Here is a 22,650-nt window from a genome sequence, read left to right as displayed (position 1 = left end):
CAAGTGCGAATGTGAAAAATTACTTGAGTGACTTCTGACACCTGATCAAACGAATTTGTATATTTAAAAAATCTGAATAAAACTCCCTGATGCAGCTAACCTTACATGCTCCAGTGTGCTTTTGTTTTCTATCCGAGAAAGCGTGGTTGTATTTTTTCAGCATTCTTTGGCATGAGGGTTGTGGATTCTTTTTTTGTAAAGACAGCATCAAGATAAAAATAGTTCTAAAACAATTTCATACATGTCAAGATTTCAGCATTCTGCTCCATCCGTTTCTCACTGTCTAGATGTTTTTGAACACAATCCATTTTAATGTGAAGTTTTAAAACATTTGGACATGCAGTGTGTTCTTAGGTAAACTTTTGGGAGTGCTCAGTCAAATCTAGTCATTAGCTTTGTTGGATTTGTTATTTCGCCAGCTGATTAATGCATGCTTAAAAACATCTGTCTCTAACATAATGTAACATTACATCACGTAATTAATATTCATGAGAATAGCTTTCACCTTATTAGGATTTGTTAATTGCAGTGTATAGATATCTCCAATATCTCCATATCACCTCTCAAGTTATCTTAAAATATTCAGTTTGGAAAAAAGTTATGTATGTCTTATTTCTACAGAATTTAGAAACATTCTAATTCAATTTTCAGGGTCAGGAGTGCTTTTAAGCAAAAATATGTAGGCTTCGCTTAAATCCTGTTGTAATTTTAATCTCCCTGTTTTAGTAATCTACAGAAATGATAACCGAAAAAACAGGATTAAGCCAATTAAAAGAATAAATCTGTCTTCTGATAAACACATAATGTGATGAGCCAGCAAGCCAAAATGTCTCTTCAGGGTTTTATTTTCCCCTTTTTTCTTGCTATTGCCTATTTTCCCTCATTTTCAAAAGCGAAACTGCTGTCTATACGCTAGAATCAGCCCAAAAGCGATTAGCATCACCAGCACTCACAGGAACCTGCCGAGTCAACAGCTGGCCACAGGGGCCAGATATGCTGCATTGAGGCCACTGTCACAGTATGTTTCGGGGCCACGGCAGAGTGCAACACGCTCTCAGGTTCAGCGAGAGGGCAGAAACGATGGCACCGGAGCGTGCAAGCCTGAATTAGCTGGGAAACGTGATTTAGCTCAGTCAGTCTATCAATCATCTTGCAATTACAGACTGCACTGGCAGGTTTTGAATGGTGTGGCTGGGTTCATTTTAGTCGGAGATTAAGGTGCAGGAGAGAGAAAACCAGCTATCTTGCTGTGGGGTTGTGCTGTAAAAATCGAGTTAGCTTCACAAGATCTCTTGTGACCCTTCTGTAGTATCAGAGGCTTGGCAAAGAAGATTTTCCAAACTCTGAAACTTCATCTCATTACACGCAGTTAGATTTGATATACCAGAAACTTTTCTCCAGGAAATCTAAAAATGCTACATGTGATGCTAAATGCTAAAAAACATATGATGTTATTGGTGCAGTTAATCACCTGTATGTGTCCTCTGGTGTGCCTTTAGGTGGGAGCTTTTTGTGTAAACCTTCCTACAGCCATTAAACTGGCAACGATGGACCCTCTTTTTGTTCTCTGGAATGTCCCCTCCGCCTACTGTTCCCAGTCCTCCCTCTCCGTCGCTCTGTGCGCCGCGATTTGGTGGCGAAGGTAGCGAATGTGTCGCCACCACCTTTGCCGCCCCAAGACCGACTTTCTTGGCCACCAATTTCAGCGTGAGCGTGCCATCGGCTGTGGCGGTAAGAGTCTGCGTAGGCTTGACAAGATGGCGTCCCAACTCCGGCGAGGAAGGCGGCGTGAGGGACGTGACTGCGTTTAGCTGGGCGGGATTAACCCCTCCACTGGCTTCTTTCAGCCCTGCCTCGGTATTCTTGGTGTTGGCTGGGGTATGAAGGTTTTTGGGATAGGATACGAGCAGAGGTGGCGGGCTGGGCTCATTGGATAAACCGGGCAGCAGGGGGTCCATCAGGTCCTCGTCGCTGTCTCCCTTCATGAAGGCTGGCGTTAGGAGGCAGTCGAGCTCCTCGTCGAAGAGTTCCGAAAGCCTTTTGGGCTCCGTCTGTAGGTACCTCTCCAGTTCCAGACATGTCTGCAGGAAAAACAGAAATGCATAAACATGAGACGGTAAGCCTCAGATTACTCTTTAAGTCCAGTGATGTTTATAGAGGGAATGCTAACCATCTGAAAGACACTGTTGGTTACAGCTGAACGTGCTACAACGAAACACGTGGCACCTCAGCATATTTCCATTTGGGATTGGTTCAGTTGGTCGCACCATGGAAGGTGTAAGTGACTAAATCTGCTACATGGAGACTTTTGGACAGAACAATTTTGGAGTGCAGCTGGGGGGCAAGATTTTCTGGGAGAGAAACTGAACATCCGTGGAATTATTTCACTTGCTGCGTTTGAGGGAACAGTATTTATCCATGTAGCATAGCACATTTCGTACGGTGCTTATTGAGCGAGAAATGACCGTCTTATTACTTAAGATACCTTTCCCCTCACCCTGGTTTTTCCTCTGATGAATACTTTAGCAGACAGAGGGAGGACGGAAGAGAAAGACACCGCTATCATGGCTCACTGACTGCTCACTCAGCAGTTTCTTTTTCAGTGGCGTGCTACAACGAAACACGTGGCACCTCAGCATATTTCCATTTGGGATTGGTTCAGTTGGTCGCACCATGGAAGGTGTAAGTGACTAAATCTGCTACATGGAGACTTTTGGACAGAACAATTTTGGAGTGCAGCTGGGGGGCAAGATTTTCTGGGAGAGAAACTGAACATCCGTGGAATTATTTCACTTGCTGCGTTTGAGGGAACAGTATTTATCCATGTAGCATAGCACATTTCGTACGGTGCTTATTGAGCGAGAAATGACCGTCTTATTACTTAAGATACCTTTCCCCTCACCCTGGTTTTTCCTCTGATGAATACTTTAGCAGACAGAGGGAGGACGGAAGAGAAAGACACCGCTATCATGGCTCACTGACTGCTCACTCAGCAGTTTCTTTTTCAGTGGTTTAACATTATTGTTCCCCAGTCACAGTGGCCAGTTTGGATATTAAAGTCTTCTGTTCACGGTGTTGCGGTAAAAGCACTTTAGCAGTCAAACAGTCTACTGCTGTTTGACTGCTGTAAACCTTCCAACTCTTTACTTCATGTCAGCTGTAAATTACAGTCGCTGTACATGCCCTATCTTAACTTATTCTGTCATCTCCTTTACCTCAGACCTAAATAAATCGTCCAAAAAGAAGATTTTGCCTAGCATCTGTTGTCTGCTGATAAGCTGCACTTTTTATTCTATTTTACTGAATTGAAATATGCATTTGCATGAGATTTTCAAACTGGGGTCTGAAAAAAATTGAGAAAAAAAATCACTTTTTCCCCCATGTACACTCAAGAAATTAATGAAATGTTTAACCATTTTAGCAATTTTGCTTATTACTAGAAGAAAATTAACAGTAAGAAAAACAAATCTACATGACATAATATATACGTAACCTATTCGTTTGATATTTTAGGGAATCCCTCTCAATAGGATCATATTTGGGGTCCTTGGCATCAAAAAGTTTGAAAATCCCTGTACATATAGGCCTTTTTTTTTAGAGGTTGCTGTTTAAAACCTAATGCAGATGTGTTAGAAACAGTATCAGATGAATTCTAATGCAATGCAATCCCAGCTACTGCTGCAGTGAAATATTGACCATTCAATTAACCTGAAGCCAAATGGTTCCTGTGCACTTTTTCTGACCTCATTGGTGACACCAAAAGAACAGCACTAATACTATAGCTACAATTTGACTCATGTTATGCAATACAGCAGAGCCTTCAACAAGACTAAAATAACTGAAATGCAGTCCACTGCAGCAGCTACCACTGCAAGCTCTCCCTCTGAGCTCTGCGTTCATTTATGATTCTGAGCACTACCTGGAAAGTGCATGAATTATCCATACACTGAAGCTTTTTTAGCCATGTTTTAGCAAGCAGGAATTTTAGCAACCGAGAGAGATCATGCACCTCTGGAATTATTCCATTCTTGTGCATTTTGTAGGCCTTATTACTTTAATAGATGCTCTGAGGAAGTACCCAACCTGCACTGATAAGCACAGAGCATAAATTCTCTATGTCATGCAGCTTAAAGCAACATGCCATTGAGAGATGACAGAGGGTTGAAAGAACTTGGCATAAGCACACTATATTTTCACACACATCTGTGCAACAACATAAAAAAAAAAAACAGAAAAGGAAAATGTAGATGAGGTGAATCAACTCTTTTGGACTGGCTGCTAGTGTAGAAAAACCCCTTCATATCCTGCTTAGATTGTACACACTGAGCTCCATCTATTATAAATGCAGTGCCAGGGGGTTCACAGGCAGCGCTAAGAGGCAATGTCAGACAAAGAGCGGGCAGAGAGAGGCGAGGGGGAGAATCGCAAAACTGTTATTAGCAAATGTGGATGCAGTCCAAGTTAGACACAAAGGGGAAATTATCGCCAATCTCAGAGTCAGTTCCTCTCACGGTCTCCGCTCCCTGCTTGGATAATAAAGTCGGCACATTATCTAAACTAATGTGTTTATATCTCCACCCGCATCTAACAAAACAGCTTTTTTTTCACACCCTCTCTATATTTGGGGTTGAAATTATGATGATTTTTCGCTCATACAAATAGATTTTAATTAAGCATTTTGGCTTTCATCAGATGTCGTTTGAAGTTCTACCTCTTGATGCAAAACCGATCTCTCCTGCGCTCCTCTCTCTCTCTCTCTCCCTACACAGCATGCGCTGATGACTAATTAGCCACTCAAACGACCCAGCAAAGAGAGGCTCTTTATTCAGTTAATTTGCTGATGGGAAGCCTAAGTGTGTATGTGTGCGTCTGTGTGCTTGTATGTGTGTAAGATGTAGTGACTAAAAACAACACTTGAGTTAAAAGTGTTGTATTTATATATTTATTTATTTTTTTTTTTTTAGGACCGTAGGAAGCGCTGCTGCTAAACATTCCAAAAATGTTTTTTAGAGTCTAATGCAATAGAAGAACCTTTTTATTTTTCATCCCTGCTGGAAAAAAAAAAATTTTTTTAAACCAGCAAGCATGTTCCCAGCCTGCACTAGTTGGTCACCAAGCTGGTCTTCTAGGCTGACCAACTGAAAAGTGTCACTTTAAAACCAGCAAATTAGCTGGCCAAGCTAATAACAGCAAACCAACCAGTGTTAATTTCGTCAACGAAGACGACGACGAAAAATATTCGTTAACAAACCTTTGCGTTCATTTATGATTCTGAGCACTACCTGGAAAGTGCATGAATTATCCATACACTGAAGCTTTTTTAGCCATGTTTTAGCAAGCAGGAATTTTAGCAACCGAGAGAGATCATGCACCTCTGGAATTATTCCATTCTTGTGCATTTTGTAGGCCTTATTACTTTAATAGATGCTCTGAGGAAGTACCCAACCTGCACTGATAAGCACAGAGCATAAATTCTCTATGTCATGCAGCTTAAAGCAACATGCCATTGAGAGATGACAGAGGGTTGAAAGAACTTGGCATAAGCACACTATATTTTCACACACATCTGTGCAACAACATAAAAAAAAAAAACAGAAAAGGAAAATGTAGATGAGGTGAATCAACTCTTTTGGACTGGCTGCTAGTGTAGAAAAACCCCTTCATATCCTGCTTAGATTGTACACACTGAGCTCCATCTATTATAAATGCAGTGCCAGGGGGTTCACAGGCAGCGCTAAGAGGCAATGTCAGACAAAGAGCGGGCAGAGAGAGGCGAGGGGGAGAATCGCAAAACTGTTATTAGCAAATGTGGATGCAGTCCAAGTTAGACACAAAGGGGAAATTATCGCCAATCTCAGAGTCAGTTCCTCTCACGGTCTCCGCTCCCTGCTTGGATAATAAAGTCGGCACATTATCTAAACTAATGTGTTTATATCTCCACCCGCATCTAACAAAACAGCTTTTTTTTCACACCCTCTCTATATTTGGGGTTGAAATTATGATGATTTTTCGCTCATACAAATAGATTTTAATTAAGCATTTTGGCTTTCATCAGATGTCGTTTGAAGTTCTACCTCTTGATGCAAAACCGATCTCTCCTGCGCTCCTCTCTCTCTCTCTCTCTCCCTACACAGCATGCGCTGATGACTAATTAGCCACTCAAACGACCCAGCAAAGAGAGGCTCTTTATTCAGTTAATTTGCTGATGGGAAGCCTAAGTGTGTATGTGTGCGTCTGTGTGCTTGTATGTGTGTAAGATGTAGTGACTAAAAACAACACTTGAGTTAAAAGTGTTGTATTTATATATTTATTTATTTTTTTTTTTTTAGGACCGTAGGAAGCGCTGCTGCTAAACATTCCAAAAATGTTTTTTAGAGTCTAATGCAATATTTTATTTTTTTTATTTTTCATCCCTGCTGGAAAAAAAAAAATTTTTTTAAACCAGCAAGCATGTTCCCAAGTTGGTCACGTTGGTCACCAAGCTGGTCTTCTAGGCTGACCAACTGAAAAGTGTCACTTTAAAACCAGCAAATTAGCTGGCCAAGCTAATAACAGCAAACCAACCAGTGTTAATTTCGTCAACGAAGACGACGACGAAAAATATTCGTTAACAAACCTTTTTTCTGTGACTAAGACGAGACGTTGACGAGCTAAATCTAATGATGATATAATCTGATGATTAAAAACTATGACGAAATTTATGCCGCGTCTTCGCTAACAAGACGAGATGGGACTAGAATGTTATTTGAGGATTACCGGACATTCAAAATACATCCTATAGGCTAAGTTAACTGTCTTGTCTTTCAAAATATGCGTCCCTGTCATTGGATTGCAATCAGATGACGGGCGTTTGCATATCTAGTCTCAGTATGGCAGCCGCAGTGGACGGATAGGCTACCAAAACGCGAACTAGCGATCTGAAACAATGGCCTCAGCACCTGAAGGGTTAGGGATAGGGTGACCAGACGTACCGTTTTTCCCGGGACTCACAGTTCGTTGTTGATTAACTTAAAGTTAGTGAAGGTGGGATAGGCGGAATCTCGCTGATAGCGGTGCTTTCTCTCGCGCACGCTCCACTTCTTCAGTTCTCGTATACAGCGCGCAAATACACACACAGCAGTCCAAATGTCTATCGTGTGAGTATCTCACGTAAATATAGTCGGTTATGGCTTAAGTGAACGTAAACAGGTGGGTGAAAACTGAATGTGTCAGTGTTACACGCATACCTTCCTTCTTAAATGGACAGCATTCCTAATTAAATACCTATCTGTGTCATTCATGTTAACCAACAAAAGATGTTAAATAAATGTATACTTGTTTAGTAAACCTACTGTATCTGAAAAATGAGTTTAATTTGTATCTCTACCAAAAAAAAAAGAAAATTGTCATAATTTATTCCAGTTTTTCCAAATTCAATCCTTGATTCAAATTTCTCACAAGCTTAACTTATTTGGTCTAAAGAGAGAAGAATTAATTACTATTTTTGTTTGAAGACTACATATAAAATAGCTACCAAATTAAATGTTGGTAACTGCAGTTTGACTAAAAGTAATGACTAAAAGTTGACAAAAATGCAATGACTTTTCGTCGACTAATGCTATGAAAGACTCAAATGACTAAAATGTGACTAAGACTATTAAGACTAAATCAAAAATGCCTGTCAAAATTAACACTGAAACCTACATAGGCTAGTTGAGCCATAGTACGTTCTACACAAACTGATGCTTCAAAGAACCCAAGAGAGCTTCAGTTTTCTTCTTTTTCCACCAATATGCTGACCAGAATGACATATAGTGTAACATCAGTAACTTTTTTGTGACCCTAGTCAGCACAAGAACCATACATAGTCAAAAGGAACCCAAGAAAATGGTTCTTTGATATATGTTAAAGATTGTATGTCATGCAAAAATATGAACAGGCCAGTTGTTCCTTCCTGCAAAACCTGTCTTAAGCTCTGGCAATGTTTTGTTCAGTACAGCACAGGCATTGTCAATGATCTGGCGATGAAATCTGTCTATAATATGCCATCATTCCGTACCCTGCAACGTTCATAACAGTTTCCCAGAGTGCTGTGATTCTACCATTGCCATTAGCTCTTTTATGACATCCCCTTGTAAGACGGAATATGTGTCCTTCATGTATTGAAGGGCTTTTGACCTGTTTGCACACCATGTTCATTTATCTATATTATTTCAAGTATTTTTTTTTAGGGATCCGCCATGGCTCCTGCATGATTACCTCCGTAATGACACAACAATTACCCGGGAACCCTCGGAGACCACTTGTGCCAAGTGACACGCACTCGCCATCAACCTCAAAAAGTGTTTCGAAACTCTATAGCCCATAAGGACCTCCCTCCAGGATCTGTCTATCCATGCAATGAGAGAGATACCGAGCCGCCTGCAAATTTGCAGTCGGAGGCATATCCTATCTGTCCCGATGACATATAAACCATCATCACAGCAGGGTGGACATCAGAGTCATCTGAGGCCCTCACCGTCATGGATAGGATTTCACGGATCTCGCGCGCCTTTTCAACCGCTCTCTCTGTTTGGTTCCTGCACCTCGCTGGCTGAGCTCAGCGAGGGGAGCTGTCACTGCTGTCCTGGTGTTGGAGTATTGGGGTGAGTAATGGTGGGGAGGCTGACAGGGGTCCAGGGAGGGGGAAGTGAGTGTGGAAGAAAACAGCTGTCAAACACACACACACTGGAGTGAAGCTTGAATCTCTTCACTTCATCTACTGTCATCGTCCCATCCCCCTGCACCCCCGCTCTGGGACTCCTGACATTTAGACAGTACAGTTACAGCATGGGGCTGTGCAGTTTGTGATTTACTGCGGACCTCGGTCTGCGTGTGTGTGTGTTGCAGATGGCCAATTGATAAGTGGCCATAAAACCAATGAACTACAATCTCTTACAAGCAGACCTCCTAACAAAAGGCCCAACAAAAGCATGAAAAAGAGCCTCAGTAAAGCAGTTAATAACCAATAGAAGAGCTCTTATGTGAAAAGCAAACATCAGTGTGGTACGATCCTGAGCGGTTACCGCACCTCCTTTTGATCTCGCTCGTGATTCTCCCCATCAAAGCCAGCGCAGTCAATAAACGGCCGCTTCCATTGCAACCTTTCACAAAAGAGATGTCAGCAACTTGTTAGGAGTCTACCGAGACACGATTGCATCTGAAATTGTAGCCCTAGCCTTCCCACAACCCGTCACTCTCACTAAACTGCAACATTTGGACAACAAACAATCCGTGTGGCTAGCAATAGCACCCGACGCCTGCGGAAATGCATTCATGTGCTACTCACCATTAAGTACAAGGAGAGAAAACATTGGGATATGGGTGGATGAAGTGACCCTATTTTTTGTGTCCTATCTATTAATTTAAAAATACAATTCATTCATGTAATGAATTATGAATAGACCTCTTTTATTATGAGTGTTTTTTTATTTTAAATGTGACTTTTTTTATGAGGCATTGTTACCCAGTTTGTAAAATGGTGTGACGCCATAAACTTAAAAAATAATCCCTAAATTATTGTAAAATAATTACGATTTGTACATGCACATGTATTCCAAGTATAAGCAAAATATGTTTTCACTTTTACATTTTTACTTTGTCAACATGACTTTCTTTGAAAAATTAAACCAAAACTTTTCCTGAAAAGAACCATATGAATACAAACAGTACTTTTCTAAGAATCCAGTTTTTTCCCCAGTGTTTTATTGCGGACACTTATACGTCATTGACCCATAACCCTACACAAATAAAGGAAATCCAACTATTTCCACTGGCCTCCATCCACTTCTGCTGTTTTACTACTACCTACAGCAGACTCGCCCCTTGGCCCCTTCCTATGAAATTTTAATCAGCGGTCTGTGATGGAGTGACTTTTTGCAGACTCTCCCGCTGTGTAATAGCCCTCCTTTTTCCCTGTTTCTGCACCTGTGTCATCCCTCCCTACCCCCTCTTACACTTCCACCTCCCCTTTTTTTGCCAAAACGGTGGGCTCCTCTGAACACACACATACACACACAGATGTTCTTGAGCACGGTGAGGCAATTAGCGCCTGGGCGCCACTCCTTGGTCCCCTCTGCCCCACTTCGGCCTAGTCAGTCTGATAAACAAAGATTATAAAATGAATGAATGGCATGGACACATGTGGGAGATAAATGCTAACAGCTGTTAGCGGGGACAAGACAGATATGCTCTTTTAATTTGGGTGGATAATTTAATCCCGTTTCCCTTGGCCCTTGGCCACTGTTGCAGTGGATGGAGGCTCGTTGCAGGTCGTTTGTCAAGTCAGGGTCCCTGTCTTCCGATGTGCAGCATTTGTTTGCTGAGAAGAAAGATGTAAGATGGAGGATACAAGGAAAATGTTTTACTTATAGAAGGCTGAGAATGTCGTGCAGTTGAGAGTGTATTTACGCATTTAAGATCAGATGCTTTCAGCTTATCCGTGTGTTTGAGCAGCAGAGAACGATCTTGAAAATTGTGTAATTTTAGTGAAAAGTATGATGCTTGAACGCCATGGCTAAACCATTTGTCATTCTTCAGTGACGTGCTAATGACCACCTGCCACCGATTTCTCTACTGCTGCTTCTGCTTCATAGCTGAAGAGTAGGCTGAGATGGGTTATGTGCATTGGAGTTGACTATCTGTCATCAGGGGAATGCTGGTAACATGTTAAAAATGATCCATTTTAGAGATCTCTAATATCCTGTCTCTGCCAAAAGAGACACTAAAGCCCCAAGAGAAAATAAGCAGCTCTTGCCATGGCGAAATTAAAATGTGCGTCTTCAGAGCTACACTAAATTTCTGAAAAAAAATGGCCAATTACTCACTGAGGATGGTGTCCTATTAGCGAGTTGGCAAAACTGGACACTCGGTGACGAATGGGCCACTGCAAATAAGCCAGAGGCTCTGGCAACCTGACTGCCTGAACGTTTTTAGGGCCAGATTTACTGAGCAGCTCTTTGGCGGAAGAACCTCTGCCCCAGATTTCTCTGGAGAAAATGACTTGGTTTTGTGTCCTGCATTTACATATAGGTTTCATTATTGTTGTGGTTGCCTGGGAACCAGATGATATTTAAATCCCTCGTGTACATCTGCAAATGTAACTTGCATGGCTTGTCAGCGAGCCTTTCTGCACAAACAAAAAGCCAGATTCGGTAGGCTTACGCTGCAAATGCATCTTCTCAGGCTTGTCATCAAGTTGTTCAAAACCACCTCTGCACTACACAGGGTCGTGCTTTTAGAGACAACACAACTTGATTACAAACAAGTGCTTTTTATATAACAGCAGTGTAGTTCTTCATTACGGCATCTCAAATTATACATACTAATTGGAAATTATATCTTACAGAGAACATTTCAATGCTGTAGTTAGGCTGAGTAAAACCTGGCTTCAGAAGCCGTGTCTCCATCCACGAATGTTTATAAAAATTCTGGATGGAACCACCAAGATAAATATATAAACACTCATATACCCTCACTTGAGGTAGGCCTAGATATATTTTGTATTTTGTGAGAGGACATGCACATAAACAGTGCTATGTACATATTTACTGAACAAATGCTTAAATGTGCATTAAAAAACAAAGTCAGATGATTGACTATTACCTCCCAGAACTGTCTGGGATTCTGTTGCTTCCAGACATAAGGCATCTGTCACTGATTACTAGCAAACGTCGTCAGAACATAGGGATGCATGATTTATCAGTATATCATGTCATATATATATATATATTTTAATTTATCTACATCTGTCAATACATGCTCACTTGCCCTATTTATACATTTTGACTGACCTTTAAAGACATCTCGCACTTATTTAAAGAGTGTATATGCATTAGCTGCTGGGTTCTCTGCTGTAGACAGATGCACAAGTTTTTTTTTTCTTTGTCTAGTGGCCTGTCTGCCTGCCAAACCTGTGAACGAGTGTGTGTCTGAGTGCTCGGTTATGTAATGACTGCTATCGCCTAATACGAAGACGTTGGCTGCAGTTTAAATCATTATGCCTTGAATATCTGTGTACCGGATTGGACCTTGCTCAAATGTGTACTTGGAGTAATTGAATCACTGGCCCGGTCCCAGTACCCAGAATATTTTGTATCCACCATTATTTTGCACACAACAAATCTGACAGGAGCAGCCAGGACAAAGTCATATTTTAGGAAGTCAAACACGCTTGTACTAATACTGTCATCTGGAATCGCTTGTATCGAGATTATCGTTTTACCTCTCATTACCGTTCTTTGACCCAGAACAAAACATGTGGTATCTGTGCTACTTAATGCTCTGTTCATCTGTCTGCCTCATATCTATTATGTTTCCAATCTTAGATTATTATATATTGATGAAGGTAATGTCTGGAGCTGTTTTCCTGATGTGGCTTCTGTTCGTCGCTCCTGTTGAGTCATTTTTTCCCCCTTGTCTCAGCATGTTCACATCTGTTCAGAAACAATATTACGTGACTCCACTGAGAAATCAGATACTTGTCGTAAAATTGCGTCTAAGTGCTTGCACTGTCCCTCTTCTTGAAAACCATAAAAAGCACCACGCAGATACAATGTAAGGATAATGCTGCTGAGCGTAATGGTCGTACAGAGCACTCTCTAGAAAGGCTAAGCTTGGCTTTGGCTTTCAGATTAGTGTAAACTCCATGTACTCATTACTGTGTGACAATATTTACACTCGCACACAAAGCTAATTACATGTTGACCGTGTAATGCGATTTGCAAATTTGTTTTGAAATCCTCATCCTTTCCTTGCCCTCCATTTTCCTTCCTAGTCTTCCTTCTTGCTTTTGCAGCTGCACCTTGTGTGAGAGAGGGCCTCTCCAGTGCTGTTCCTGCTCCTGTGTCTCTCTTTGGCTGGTAAACACAGACCAGCTCCTCTGGGAAATGAGAGGAAACAGACAGACAGGAACTCGGCCAGAGATGAGCACAACAGGCTTGGCAGCTGTTTCCATTGCGGCCACATTGTTGGGTTTTGAAATTTGAAAAGACAGCAGGACACTGGTTTGGGAAGTTATTGTGAGCACTGCCTGTATCAGAAAGACACATTTTCCTTTTTCCATTATCAAGTGAGGGCCAGAACAGTTAGAATAGAGTCTGGTGAAGCATTGAAGTGTAGAACGTCCAAGTAACTGGACACCAGAAAACAATTGATTTGAGATTCAACTTAAACTTTAAATGAGAGACAAAATCAAGGAGATCTACAGCCTTTACTCCATTCTTCGGTGTCATATGATCCTTCAGAGTGATGAACAGAAAGTTCAAAAGTTCAGAATTTATTTTAAATAGATTTTTTTGAAGTCATCTTGTCACTTTAGATCAATCTGAGAAAAAAAACATCTTATTTTATCATTTTCTCCACCTTCAAAATCCCAAGGTAATGCTTGCAGTTGAGAATCAACTTGGACTTGAGACAAAACACATGAAACTGGACTTGGACTCTGCATCAGAGACTTGTGAACATATCTGCTGGCCAAATATTTAGTTACATTTCTTTGCACTGAATAGCAAAGTTTTAGTCATCACGAATTGTCGCTGCAGTCACCTAACCATCTTTGGTGAGAAAATACAAGCTAATAAAAATATTTGGCAGATTCGTTGTCTAGTGGGGGAGTGCAGGGATAAAAAACATTCATTAGCTTTAGTTGTGGATGAATTTATCCCCACGGACAGCTCTTGGCGGAACATTAGGGCCCTGATCAGGTTCATGACATAACTGAGGCAGCTTTATTATGACAAGAACACTTGTGAGGTCAGGAACAGAAAAATACGCACCCATTGCTGTCCACTCCATCAAAACAACTGGCATTATCACTGAGCCTATTCTCTACAGACACATGGCCCATTTCTCCACAATTCGTTGAGTGAGCATGCATGTAATGCGAAACAAAGAGCAATGCTGCTAATCATGCAAGATAACAACCAAACATTATCTGTGCCCTGTACCCTTAGAGGCAGGATTACTTCACAGATGGATGCTACTACAAGCAAAGAAGTGAGAATTATGACACACTTGGCACCAAAGATCAGCGAGCTAGCATTTACTTATATGTTTATAGAGTTATATATTCAAGTCTTGTCCAGTGAAAACTTCAACTAACTAAATACACCAGCTAACTAAAATATTGCATATGATACCGCATTCTAGGCCAGGCCAATAATAGATCAGACAATAATTTGACTCTTGTTGTCTGCTTGTTCTTCTTTAGTTGTTTTGCAATCCTTTTAGGCTAGATCCATGCATGCCAGACTTCAGTGCCTCGTCCCATCAAAGCTTTTACTTGATAGGACACTTTCAATAATTTAGGATTGACAGTGAAAAACAGTGTCTGCCGACTTCTCCATCTGCATCCAGCCGCACAAGGAGACTTTAAGTCTGACATGGTGCAGCTGCAGCTAATGAATACCTCCATTTAAAGATGGAAGAGGCGGCTTGGGTGCCAATCAGCCTTTGGGTGAGCTTGTATGGGGCTGCTGAGAGCTATTTCTGTGTACACAAACACTGCTTTTGCTTTTAAAGTATTGTGAGACTTCAGTAACAGAGGTCACAAAAGGGACAAAGAAGCTGTGAAGGAACAGAAAAGGCACTATGGCGTCTCTCAATAACTTCATCAGCACAGGATTGTAGAGGACATAATGCGACCTTGATCGTGTTCCCAAATGAACAAAGTCACTATTAACTCTTTGTGAACTCGGTGAAGAACACCTGATGAATCTGTAGTGGGGGGAGGCGCACAGATGAAGTTGCTGCTGTGCTTTGTGTTACAATGTGAAGTCTGTGAGACGACAAAGTATGATTTGGTTAAACAAGCTTGGTATTTTAAAGATTATGGATTCATGTTTTACTATAGCCTGAGTGTATGTTGTGTTCTGGTTATTTGTCCTTGCTATCTGGTTGTTTTTTAAATACATTTATAATAAAAATCTATAAAATTTTTTTAGTTAGAACAAAAATTTATTGCTATGGTTGTCAGAAATATTAATAAAATGTACATTATTATCTTTGATCTTGAAAGTAATATATACGCAAAAGTAATTTTTGCCAATATTAGATATTCTTTTGTTTTTTGAAAATAGTTTTTTTTGCTCATTTTAAGTTTTAGATTAAGTTTTAGCAATATGGCAAATATTGAACCCTTTAAAGGGATAGATCACCCCAAAATGAAAGTTTTGTCATTTACTCACCCTCATGTCATTCCAAACCTGTATAAGTTTCTTTCTTATGTTAAACATAAAAAGATATTTTGAAGAATGCTAATCAAACAGTTGATGGTCCCCATTGACATCCATAGTATTTCTTTACTATGGAAGTCAATGGGGACCAACAACTGTTTGGCTCTTCAGAATTCTTCAAAATATCATCTTTTGTGTTCAACATAAGAAAGAAACATATACAGTTTTGGAACGACATGAGCGTGAGTAAATAATGACAAAATTTTCATTTTGGGGTGAACTATTTCTTTAAAACGCTTTCCCTTTCCCATTTCATATAAAAATATTAATATACAATCTGTTGGGAGATATAATCATTCACAACATGTAATGTTTAATTTTTCTTGTAGTATAGATTTAAATATTTGGAAATTATTCAGCATAAGTAACAGGATATATAAACAATAATAAACACATCATCTTATCTTATCACAATTTCAATATCAGTGCATCTAAGATTTACCATAATGAATGCATGTTCTTTAATCTTTAATCTTGCTTACAGATATGCCGTAGATGATCACGCTCAGCAGAATGACAGAGCAATGAGACAAGTGCAATAATGGGTATAGAGGGGGTACAGGAGGACGTGAATGAGTCCTCACCATAGATGTGCCAAATGGGGGATAATCCCACTGACAAAGGCAGTAAGACTGCAGGCTGGTAAGAGGCGAGCTGAGCCTCAGAAAACCTCTCTCCGTCTTCCTTTAACTGGATTTGTGGAGCGGGGCTGCTGTTTATCTGTGTACGGGGTCGGCTAATGGCCACTGGCTGGCGGCACTGGGGTAATCTAATCAGGATACAGCGATTTTCATTAAATTGCTCGGGCTGGATTATTCCCCGTCACAAGCCGATTGAAAGGGGACATTTTTAAATGGGGTTAACAGCTTGTTATAAGATTGGGGAGTCTAAGTAAAGGATACTAGTGATGGGGGGGGGCTCTATTGTGACGGACACCAGGCTAATCTTCATTACTCGATGCAAAGAGAATGCCACATGGGTAGGGGGATACAACACATGGAAACAAAAGAGAACAAGAGGAAACAAAAGAGAGCTGGCTGTCAAGGAGCGAGTTGGAAGAGGGGGCTGAGTTGGAGGGCGTTTTGTTTCATAAGATGCATGGCCCTCTGGGTATTGTATAGAGATCTCTGGTTACATACCATACTGTAAAAGGCAACAGACATGACTAATAGGCCAAGTTCTCCAAGGGAGTCAATTTCAGCTGCAGTCCCATTATCAGGCACTGGTAAAGGTCTATACCCCTAGGAGACATAAAGAGGGCTCTTTATTTCACCAAGAAAGTCTCTTATCTTGTTGTGGCGACAAACACAGGAACGTATTTGAAGCACTATAAATGATTATGCCCATTAACTTGATGATATTTCACACAAATCCCTGCAAATGAGCTCCTACTGTCCTCATATTAAACATAAAACTTCTTGAGGGAAGCTGTTTGGATTTAAGGCTCTTATTGCATTCATATATTCTTGTCTTGATCTATGTGTTTGTTATAATCATTAAGCATACTTGAGTGGAATAATGATTCATGTTAGAGATCTGTCTTTCGGATCCACCTATCACATCGGCACTTCTGCGCTGAGCATTACCAGTGGGAAGCCACATGGAGAGAAGATTAAAATTTCCCTGGTGTGACAACTCTGGCACTGGTGTGAAAGGGTTGTGTTCTCTCATTCTCAGTTATGTCATCGCAAAGCAATAGTGCACATGACTTCAGATTGCAAGGACCTTGGGTTCACTGTGTCACATTGTCTGTCTCTCTCTGCAGGACGAGGCATCAGCCAGGGACACAGCAGGTGCTCTCATTACACCTATCCCACTGTGGGGACTAGCAGTCAGGCTTCCTTGTTTCTAAGCTCTGCAGTGTGGCATAAAACCATGGGAAATTCACATCTAGACAAGGAACAGCAGGGGAGAAGTGAAGAGGCCAGTCTTATTCATTGACCACAGAGTCAGTGGTGGGGACTGATAAATGGACTGATAAATGTCTTTGGTAAGTAAGAAAAAAAAATAGCAGTGCTGCCAAAATCAGGCTGCATTGCAAAACCCTTGTATAAATGTAAAATGAATTTTCTGACAAAAAATGGTATCAGAAGCTGTGACAGTGTGACTTAAACATTTAATAACAATCTTTTACATGATAAAAAGGATATATAAGGAATCTCATAAGTGTAAAATATTTGTGTACAATTATTGTAGGATATTGATATGCTTCCATCAGCCAAGAGTCAGTATTTACATGTACAGTACCGTTCAAACGTTTGGGGTCAGTAAAATTTATTAATGTTTTTGAAAGATGTCTCTTATGCTCATCAAGGTTGCATTGATTTAATAAAAAAAATACAGTAAACATATTTACTATAATTTTGTTTTACAAACAATTTACTTCATTTTAGCCGTTTCGACAATGTGTCCAGAATTTTCATTTTCAGCCAAGAATTTTTGTTTAGGTGCATCATGATGTTAAACCCACATGCTTCACCATGCTTGGCTGTCAGTGTATCCTCGTGCTATATATAACCCTGGGTGATTCTTTGTAATAAACCACAGGATGTGAGCTGCAGGGAGAGTGCCACAGCATTGACAAGGAGCCCTCGTGGAGAGGAAACACTACATCTATCTGAGCTTCCCGTCCCATGCGAGTAGCACGCACAATGGCCCACACAGCCAGCTGAAAGGAAATGGAAAAGGAAATTGCATAGATGGGATGCAGGGGTCCATGCCTTTCTGCAGATGCTACGACTGGAGCAGAGAGAAGTTACGTAACCGCGCTGGGCCTCCATCCTCTGGCTGCAATCCTGCCGATAAGCACACATAAAAAGATCGTCACGAACACATTTTCTGGCTGGAGTCAGTGCGGACACGCTACCCTGAGGGGAATGGATATGGTAACCTGTCCAATCTGCAACTTAGCCCCTGGATCAGGCCGCAGTGATGGACAAAGGCAGTTATGATAACAGGAATTCAAGACCCCTCCCAACCCGGCAGCTGCCCCCACCAGGCTTTGTGCTGCGGGGATTTTTCACGCACAAAAGGCTCCAAAACAAAATGAAGAATGCAGATTAGCAAAGCCGCTTAAAAAAATTTTACCAACTTGCTCGAGCCTGTTCGCGAGGCTCACCTCCAAGAGACAGGAGAAGGCCAGTCGTTTCTGGTTTGTGTGATAACTGACTGCGAGGATTTCCAGCCCAATTTCTCAGTGCCGGGATAGGCATCCGAGTTAATTGCCATCCCTCACTTAAGTGCACGTAAATGGCTTTTTCATCCCTGCATCTGTCCTCTTTATAATTATCCTGCAGTGTGGTAATTACACAGACTTCGCACAACTGGTATTTTATGGGACAACAAACTCCTTTGCTCTTTTCTAGTCTCTATTCCTCTCGCTTTCATGCACCAGGAAGGTAAACATAAATCCTGTCTTTGAAAGCCCATCTCTGGGGATGTTTACGAAAATCACAGTATTGCTATTTGCTGGATGCTTCCGAAGTATGTAAGCCGGAGTGATGAGGATGTCGTCTGTCATGAGTGGAGAGTTAGAGCTTTGACGACTGCGTAAAAATCGCAAAAGTAATCTCTCAGAGAGCCTACTACGACTTTGTTTCATGCTAGCAGCGAAATTGTCCTTTCCATCTAGATCACGTCTCATTACTGACACGTACGGGAGAATTTACAATGAAACAATAGCCTTGTGTAGCTTTTAAAACGCTGGCATCGATCATAGACACCTCGAATCAGATGTCTGCTTCACCGATACCTCCTATGATCTGATACCGCTCCAGCGCGTGCTCTGAATACGCAATGGCAGGCCGCCACTGTGTTGTGACTGTCCTGTTTTCTCCACGTGGCTATCAGCCCAGCTCATCTCTCTAACAACAGACACAAAGCCCTGCCACTCTGCCAGTCAGCCATAAATGGAGTGAGGTGGGAGGGAGCATTTGATCGTGAACTGATGCATAAAAGCTATTTTTTGTGAAGAATGAAACCGCAAGCAGGGGACGGCGAGGATGAAATCCCTCAGTGTGGTTGAAACTAGTTTTCTTGTTTTTATATTTATTTCTTTTTTAAAATGTACTTTGCAAGCTGATTGGCTTAATGGTATCACAATTCGTTTAAAAATTTTTTTTAATCATTTTTGTATTAAAATTCATTTAGATTTTTTTTAAAACAGAAATAAGTTAAATATAAACAGATTAAATATAAAATAAAATGTCAGATAATTTAGGTTGTAAAATATAGACAATAAGTTCAGGTTGTAAAATATCATGTGGTGTGACTCCCCCAAAATGTGATATTTATAAATTAAATTTTTTTTTCTTTCACTTTTTACTTGATGGCCACACATGACATTTTAAAATGTAAACTTTCTTTATAATTGTATAAAACCAAAAGTTTTCCAAAAATATGAAACCAACATGAATACAAAGAGTACATTTCTATGTGTTCTAAACTAGATTTTTCCTTTTCTTTATTGTGGACGTTATTGATCGATATCAGATCCTAAGCTTTTCGTTTAGCATTTCATTTTTTTCATTCTTCTTTTGTTTTATCAATGTCACAAAAAGTAGGCTCAGAAATCTCCAGCCTTATCACTTCCAGCGTCTTTCTCTCATGCATGCAGACACGCACACAAAGACACCTATGCAAATCCAGCCCACACACTCCCAGCGAAAGAATGACCTCATCCCCCACCTCCTCCCTCCTCCCTGCACTCTGGAGCAGCTGGGCCGAGAGTGAGGTCACCTGAGACGGCGAGGTTCCGCCCCTTCTGACTCACTCCCACAAAGCTTTTTACTGTGATGGCACTTTGAACCCAATTACCAACATCTGACAAGACTGCTACAGTGACATAAAAGGAAACCTAACTGGGACTTGATGAATGCCTTTGCAGTCTATTAATTCCTGACTACAATGAAAACTGCGGAGAGGGAGACCTTTGCCAAGTGCGCATGGAGTATGTGGGCATTCAGAGTCGCACCTCTCCGGGACTGGCACGCAAGCCCAGGAGTTGGGGTTTTTGAAGCCACCGGGCTCGCAGACGGGGTGGGATGGCTGAACGGCAGGTGCCCCTGCTGCTGTCACACCTGTCTGCACCGCGGGGAGCCCCGTACGGGAGCTCCGGCAACACCTTGCCAAAATTCCCCAACCCTTTGCTAATTATCACAAGGTCACGAACGCAATGACAGCATCGTTGCTAGGACGAGGTAGAAACTCTATGAGATGGATCTCAGGCATTACCTCATAATTTTACTGGAATCTACAGAGCAGTTGAGCGCATTTAGCACTTTGCATTTGACAAAGTGGGTGATCTCATCCTGAATATTTTTGCGCACGAGATGAGTCACAGGCACTCAAAATGTAGAATTGAGCTGCTGGCCTGTTTGAGGATCACCTGAGGGGGGAGGGTACCGTAAGAGCGAGAGTGCCAGCGCGATGCCGGCTAGTCTCTGCTGGGCTTGCCCTGGTGCAGTGGCCCATGCCTAAAAGCACACATATATGCCGCCTGCTCCACTGAACCTAAGAGGGTACGAGAGGTGCCCAGTAGGCACCTCTCATACTAAAGCAAATCTTTAAACAACCTTTCCGATTTGCACGCTCTAACCCGCCATACCTATGCGTACACATGCAAACTGGCTCTTGCACACAGACAAGCCCCCATTCCAACAGAGCCGGGCTGTTCCCCCAGGTATTCCCGGCAACATTACAGATTAAAATAGCAGCCGACCCACATAGCTGTACACTGGCTCAGCCTCCCCTTCGGAGAAGGCAGACTTTTTACGTTCTTGACTGCGAACACCTCACAATCGCTGTCATTTTTGCACTCCTGTTTCACTGCGTTCGCACCAGATGGTGAGAGCGCTGTCATAGCATCCAGGTGCTTTGAGAAAACGGTGCTAAAAGAACTCGGTAACACCACCGAAAAAACATATTACAGCCATTTTTGTATAAATTATAATGAGATGATTAAGACTCGGGTGCAAATGGTGGAAAGTGGGTCTCTCCGTCTCTGTGCAAAACAAAGAAGGCTGAATGTCTCAGTGAGCAGGACAAATGCTCCAAGGTCGCTGGTCCTCAGCGCATGACCTATTTAACTGAGCCATAACAAACTGGAAGGACTAAGAGCAGCACGTTTGTTCTGTCTCCTTCCCAAAAGCACTCAGCAGGACTCGCATTGTACAACCTTCAGGACGAAAGCGCAGTTTAGTGTGGCCGTGGTAAGGAGGTTGTGTTTGTAGGGCAGCTCCAAATTAAGAGATAAAAACATACCACACTTGTCAAGATGAGGAAGATTTTAATACAAGAGGAATTATAAGAGCAGTTGGGCAGTTTTTGAGACTAACACACTTTTATTTAAACATCTGACATTATTTGTATGTTTTGGGCTAATTATTTTGCAAGAAATTGATGTAGTAAATTTAAGTATTTAATGAATACAGAATATATGGATTCTATGGAAACCCATTTCTGCCTGTCCAAAACTTCAAAAGTAAAGTTTTTTTAGGCCTTTATGCTCACCAAGGCTGCATCTATTTGAATGCTGTAAAAAGTAATATTGTGAAATATAATTAATCCTGAATAACTAATAAAATAATTACTTTATATTTTATGTTTTAATTTATTTCTGTGATGGCAAAGCTGAATTACTGCAGTCTTTAGTGTCACGTGATCCTTTAGAAATCATTCTAGTATGCTGATTTGGTGCTCAAGAAACATTATCAATGTTGAAAACAGTTGTTTAATGTTTTTGAGTATTTACTATTAGTTTTGATCAATTTCATGCATCCTTGCTGAATTAAAGGTTTAATTTTAAAAAAGGAAAAAAAAAGAAAAGGTAAAAATGAAAAGAGAAGCTTACCCCAGATTTTTGAATGGTAGTGTATATTTTCTAATTGTGACTCTGAATTGTCTTTATATATCGCAATACTACTATTTCCTACAATATGATTTTATATTTCACAATTATGACTTTATATCTCATAATTTGACTTTTTCTTGTTAACTTTATCTCACAACTACCCATTTTAGTTTTTACTCCGCTTCCATAGGATTCAGCTTTATCTGAGTTTGATGAAAAATGGAGTGTGCCAGCGATAGTGAACAGGTGGGTCTCACAGCAGAGCAGCTCAGAGCAGCCTCAAGGAGAGACAGCAGTGCCTGCAGATCCTTAGCCAGAGCTATATCAGGTATACAGTATGGCACCTGGCACAATTTACAGAGGGTCTGGCCTTCCTAAAATAAAAGGCTTAAAATAAAGCTTACACAATATGGCGCTTGCACCAGCTTAGCAACCATCACCAGGGGCTGTAACCAGCGTAACTGTAACAGTACGGCTGTTGGGTTGATGAATGGAGAGGATGTTGGCAGTTGTCTATGTGGAAGGAGTGACTTTCGGGGCATGGGGAAG

At 41.2% G+C, this 22,650-nt stretch overlaps 1 protein-coding gene across 2 annotated transcripts in view; it reads right to left on the bottom strand.

The window, feature by feature from the left end:
* Positions 1-22,650, bottom strand: part of LOC107733646 (Krueppel-like factor 7) — a 43,116-nt gene that overhangs the window by 10,000 nt on the left and 10,466 nt on the right. Inside the window, exons 1-2 of one of the 2 annotated variants that reach the window (XM_016545371.1) lie at positions 2,171-2,241; positions 1,472-2,081 (exon numbers count right to left, since the gene is read on the bottom strand). In XM_016545371.1, coding sequence (XP_016400857.1) covers positions 1,472-2,081; positions 2,171-2,173 — 613 coding nt within the window. In that variant the 5' untranslated portion in view covers positions 2,174-2,241. Of the gene's footprint in view, positions 1-1,471; positions 2,082-2,170; positions 2,242-22,650 lie in introns of those variants that run through there. The other variant, XM_016545370.1, reaches the window with a different exon arrangement.

Source organism: Sinocyclocheilus rhinocerous, unplaced genomic scaffold (genome assembly GCF_001515625.1).
Source record: "Sinocyclocheilus rhinocerous isolate Xijiao unplaced genomic scaffold, SAMN03320098_v1.1 scaffold1842, whole genome shotgun sequence".
NCBI lineage: Eukaryota > Metazoa > Chordata > Actinopteri > Cypriniformes > Cyprinidae > Sinocyclocheilus > Sinocyclocheilus rhinocerous.
This window is presented reverse-complemented; position numbering and strand designations above follow the sequence as displayed.